Genomic DNA, 6,000 nt, shown 5'->3' on the forward strand with positions numbered 1-6,000 from the left:
ACACACACTGGTCTGATATTAACCCATTCTGACCTGAGATCAGATTCTGAAAAATGTCAGTCGTTCTTCGATTTTTCAAAAAATAGCAGACCTACAAGCTCGTAGCGCGCCACTCGGTGGCGCGCTATGAGCTTGTAGATCTGCTATTTTTTCAATAGCTAAAGCATAACATGATGCTAACACCAAAACGGGTTCCCGGTCAGAATGGGTTAAACGGCCCATAACAGTGACCCCAACACAATAAGTCATTGTTTCTTCACTGCTTCAGCAATATATTGTTGTGTACACACGTGTCTTGCAGTGTAGACTAATTGCTGACCAAAATGTTCCACACTTTGCTGTTGGCTAGTGCTCGCTCCCCACACAGTTGAGAAAGCTCAAGCTAATGAGCTATATATAGGGTATGCGCGTGACATCATCATCATCATACCCGGAAGTTATGCGGGAACGCCTACCGAGTGGCAAAAAACTACTTTCTGGCCTTCATAGCCCATACATCCAAACAGAAAACTCCTATTTGATTGCATTAAATGACTTTAAACAACATTAAACTCACTTTGTCACTCACTTTGCCACTCAATCTGCCATTTGCTTTATGCATGCCATGCGCATACCCTCTATTCCAGTGAGCCTATATCTGTCTTCTAGTATCCACCGACAACTCAACCAACAGTTAGCAAGCCAAGTGATAGTCTGCCATTTACCACATTGTGCCAAAGCACACCACTGTTATGTTGCTTATTTTTGTAAGGTTTGAAAGGCACAATTCATTGTCACCGTCATTCCAAAGAGTCGAATGGCTAATTTATGCACAACGCATCACATCCACGACATGTTGTGAGCTTGTAGATTGGCTATTTCCACCGCGCGACACTCAGGCAAGAAGAAACTGCACCTACCAAAAGGCATAGGTCATTTTTCCCTGGTTATTTAACGCAAGTCTTTCTATTTGCATGCTTTCATTTTATGCTCATTTTGTGTTTCAATTATAAGCTAAACAGACTTGGAAAAGTCTATAATAAATAAAGATAAGCAACCCATCCTGTCAACATCTTATTTCTGAGCTGTGAAGACATAAAAACATATTCCATAATTCCATTATCATCGTAACTTCAGCAATGCCAATGTTATCGGTTTTTACAATTGTATTACGAATAGTATAACCCAAACTCATGCTGAATGATAATAACCAGTCACTGCTCCTCAATGAATCAGCATGATAATAAATCAGCATGATAACAAAAAACAATAACAAAAAACATGAATTAATGCATACTGAACACAACACGGCCTCTGATTGTCTCAAATGCATGAACTCTACTATCCCTTACTGTGGGCATGTCTTAATACTAATAGGCAAACATTTAGAAATATCAGACGAACATTCTGCGAAAACAACACGCTGCTGCAGCACGTTGGGAGCTTGTATATGGGCTATATATGTTCGGTAAAGAGGTTTGTTGTAGTGGGGGAAAAGGCAGGGACCAAGTACAGACCGCTGAGAGACTACGGCGCATCCTTCAAAAGCCTACACGGTCGGGCCTACTTCGCAACGTTCGACACGGCAACTTGCACGCTTTAGCGAGCTCGGTGGTGTCTCACGTGGCTCAAGTTTGCTTGAGAGAGACGGTGGGCTACATTGCGGTCAAGTCCTTAGAGCAGTTTGTGTGTGTATACAGTATATATATATATATATATACACACACACACACACACACACACACACACACACACACTTTTTTTTGGCCTCAAGCATAATGAAAGAAAGTCAGCTATACTAAGAAAAAGAGAGTAAAATAAGTAAAAAAGTACTCGTATTGGTACTCTGCAAGTCTGTATTGGCAACTTGGTGAGTGCTAAAAATTAAGTATTTGTACATGGTCTGGAAAAAAAATGGTATCGGGACTAGTTATAAGCACAATCCGTGTAGGACCCAGGCTACTGAAAAACATACTGTAGGCAGCGGTTAAAACTGACTGGCCTGCCACAGAATGTCTCACTCTTGTTTGTGGAGGAAAGCACTAAATACAGGTACAGTATACTTCACCCTCACCCCCTTTAATTAACCCATTCTGACCTGAGATCAGATTCATACGAGGTTTCCACTGGACACACACTGGTCTGATTAACCCATTCTGACCTGAGATCAGATTCTAAAAATGTCAGTCGTTCTTCGATTTTTCAAAAATAGCAGACCTACAAGCTCGTAGCGCGCCACTCGGTGGCGCGCTATGAGCTTGTAGATCTGCTATTTTTCAATAGCTAAAGCATAACATGATGCTAACACCAAAATGGGTTCCCGTTCAGAATGGGTTAAGCATCTAAATTCTAAAATGAGCCGTTGGTATCACTTTAAATGAGTGGGTTAAAAAAAAAAGGGCACCCTAACCTATGACACCAAAGAGCAAATATGTGACACACACATATTTGCAGAGTGAAAACAGTCCGTGGTAAAAACCTGGGCTGATGTCACCAGAGACAGTGGATGTAGGTTAGCTAGCGAAGCGGCAGTGTTGACATGGTTACGACACTCTGCATGCGCAAAGTAAATTTGGCCATTGTAACCCCCGGTAAAAAGAGGCGGTGACACTTGGCTGACACCTTGGCAGCTTGTAAACACAACCGCCGCCAGTCCGACTTCTACTCGCCTCACGTGGGCCAAAGATTATCCAGGCCAGTCTCTCTCTTCGTCTCCTCTCTCTCCCTCTCTATGCACAACCTAACCACTGATCTAGAAACAGTGGGAAAGGCTGCTCTAGAAAGTGCTGGAGGACCACACCTACTCCTATCTGCTGTACTGGGATCAGATTTAGACAAACCAGGGCGTGTGAGCGGCAGCGAGTCAGCGACAACAACTTTTTGAGGCGCACGCCTTGATCAATTTGTCCGAAATACTAACATTGTGTGCCAACACTCCTCGACACAGAGCAAGAGTTAAGGGTTAACAACAAAACACAAAGCTTTCATAAATAAAGAGTCTGCATGCAAATTACTGCAGTAGGAGGGAGCGGACAAAATGTGTTCAATAAATGCAACAGACATGGGAGTGTGTGATTTCCAAAACAAAATGTGCAGTCTCCTGTCTTCTCTCTTTTGTGTTATTGCTTTTAACAGGATTCAGATTCAGATTAAAAGAAAAGGTTTTCATTCAGGAACAAAAACACATACCGTACTAAACATATTTTTCTGATCGTATGAATGCCACATAATCATCATCACAGAGTGCATGCGTTAAAACAAATTAATGGCAGAATGGATGTAATTCTCCTGACAATGTGGAAGAACAACAGTCAAGCAGGGCTGAGTGTTTTTTTCTGCTTTGCAGCGGTACATTAGATGCAATTATAAATGGCCAGGAGCAGGGGAAGGGGGAGCCAATCAGATCTCGACTCGCATGTCAACCTAAGACCAACTGTCTCCTGGCTCTGACAGCAGGATTTTACCTCCATAATTCAAATCCCAAAGCAAAGCAATCTGCACTTTTGCCAACTCAAATCACTGGCCGTGTTTACAAGCGGCACATGGATGGAAGCGAGCTGCTCCGAGGGGGAAAATGGTCGTGCAAAGACAGTAGACATCGCCTCTCCTTCGATACAAAACGTATCCATCGCGATCGTTATTAGACTTTGATACAATTATAGCTATTCCGGCGGATGCAATGTTGCGATTCACTGTCTCTCTGCAACATTTTGCACTGACATTCAGATATTACACTCCTACAAATGACAGCGTTTTTAAATCGTGACGATGGCTTATGAATATGCAAATGCAATGTTTTTTTAACAGCCAAGCGCTGTTCTTTTTTTGCAACTTGTCTGTAGCTCAGACAGGGCTTTCATCACAAAACTTTTTGATCGTACTGAAAGGAAAGCAACCCCCACAGAAGGCTATTTAACAGCGGATTCCCACAGAAAGAGAAAGCTGACAGCCCCACACACACACACAGGCTGAAGGCTCAAAAGAAGAAGCACTTTAGCCTCGCCAAGGAAATAACACCTTTAGCCTCCCCCCAATTTCTAACTGGACAAACTCTGCTCTAGTTTCAACCCGGAGCAGGAAAGTGAGCCAAGATCCGCACAGCAACACCCCGCTGCACACAAAGTTTAACGTGAACAACAACATTTAAGCGTCTTTCCCCCCAACCTAAACATGATTGCAGGGGGTGGTACTGAGAGAAACACACAGAGAGAGAAGGCAGCCATTTTAGAGATCTAGCTACATAGACAATGGCTGTGTTTCCCATTGCAATACAGAGCAACTCTCTAACCAGTGGCTCTCTCTCCTCCACACACACAGCTTGGTGGGTTTAGGTTCTGGTTAACTGGGTGAAAGTGGGTCGGGGTGACTGTTGTAGTGAGAGGAAGTTTTACCTGACTCCTGCTTATTGTCTGTCCAGTGTTTCCCGGGCTCATAGGAGGATGGTGGCTCCTTTGTTGCCAAGTGGAGTGGCCCCCACCTCCATACTGGCTGCCCCCCACCACCATGTCCGCCGGCCCCTTCCCTCCGGGGCCCTCCTGGCTGTTATAGTCCGCCTGCTGTGGGTAGTTCTGGTAGCTCCTGGCGGAGCTGGGGGAGGTCAGGAGCTGGTTGAGGGTCGGCGTGGCCGTGGGCGGGTTGTTGCCCATGCTGTACCGCGTGTTGCTGTACGGGGAGGAGGCGGCCAAGGAGCCGGCAGCGGAGCCGCCACCGGGAGACTGCTTGCCCCCAGCCTCGGCCGGTGGAGCAGGGGGAGGCTGCTGCTGCTGCTGGCTGCCGCTCCGCGGGGAGGACGAGCTCATGGTCCCGGCGTAGCCGCCGCCTCCCTGCTGGGCCTGCTGATACGCAGTCCTGTTGGGGAAGGGGCTGTAGCTGTTATAGTGGTTGGGGTAGCCGTGGTCCGCCGGGTGCGAGTTCGGGGGATAGCCGGGCTCCATCATGCCTGGCCCTGATGCAGCTGCCATGCCAGGGCTTTGTTGGCCGCCATGTTGATGAAAAGCGGCCCGGCTGTAGTGCTGGTTGTAGCCGTAAGGCGGTGGAGGGAAGGCGCCCGGTTGGTGGTGTCCCATCCCGGGATGGTTGTTCCCCTCGGGCCCTCCTCCTCCTCCGCCGGCATCGTTCTGGTTGTTGCTATTATTATTATTGTTCACCCGGCCGCCGCTGCTGGATAAATTCCCGTTGCCGTTCTTCATGTCAGGCTCGCCTCCTCCTCCCCCAGCGCTGCCAGCAGCATCGGTCCCGTCCTGCAGCTCCTTCTGGCCCGGCGACCCGCCGCCGTCACATCCCGGATCCTTGTTGTCGTGCTGCTTGTCCCCCGGTACCGACTCCGGGTCCTGCACGGGCTCCCGGTCAGGCTTTTTGAGTTCGGAAGGCGGGCTGGTGTTGAGAGTTGCGACGCTGGCGACCTGAGCGGCCATGATATCTCTCTCTCTTCTTCTTTCTTTCTCCTTCTTTCTCTCCCTCCTCTTTCCTCCTCTCTCGCTCCCCTCTCTCAACACAGCGACTCGCTCACAAGCACACTCTTGAATCGCATGGAACCATAAATACTAGTATTATTATTCCTCGAACGAAAAACGTACCCGATGTCCCGGTTCATTCCTCCCCCTCCCCGGCCCCGAACCTCGTCCCGGACCGAATCCGGCATCCACCGCGCGTCCGTTTTGAAAAGTTTAAAGTTTGGGGTTTAAAAGGAACAATATTAAACGTAGCCCAGACTTGGAAGGGGGAATTAAACGTAGCGACACAGACACAGTGTGTTTTGGCTTCTGTTACAGAAGGAGAGTGTGAGCTGGAAACCCGAGCGAACCAACACGAGGCTCCACAGCCATTTTACTGAACACACGGGACGCCGCTGAAACACGGAGCGGACTAGGCCCCGCTCACTGGAAGCGGACTGCATGCACCTAGTACCACTAATGAGCTGGAGTGGAGGAGAGGGTTTGTTGTGTGTATGAGCGAGGTTTAGAGGTAACCTGAGTTGTAAACTGAATATGGGATGCTCCTATACTACTGGGCCTTGTTGGA

The 6,000-nt window shown here is 47.8% G+C and overlaps 1 protein-coding gene across 7 annotated transcripts in view; it reads right to left on the minus strand.

Annotated features, from left to right (window-relative positions):
* arid1ab (AT-rich interactive domain 1Ab) overlaps positions 1-5,790 on the minus strand; it is an 85,929-nt gene extending 80,139 nt beyond the window's left edge. For all 7 annotated transcript variants that reach the window (XM_080787882.1, XM_080787880.1, XM_080787878.1 and 4 more), the window contains exon 1: positions 4,371-5,790. In XM_080787882.1, coding sequence (XP_080644008.1) covers positions 4,371-5,393 — 1,023 coding nt within the window. In that variant the 5' untranslated portion in view covers positions 5,394-5,790. The remainder of the gene's footprint in view (positions 1-4,370) is intronic.
* Between the last annotated feature and the right edge of the window lie 210 nt (positions 5,791-6,000).

Source organism: Protomyctophum bolini (genome assembly GCF_963924005.1).
Source record: "Protomyctophum bolini genome assembly, chromosome: 17".
Lineage (NCBI taxonomy): Eukaryota > Metazoa > Chordata > Actinopteri > Myctophiformes > Myctophidae > Protomyctophum > Protomyctophum bolini.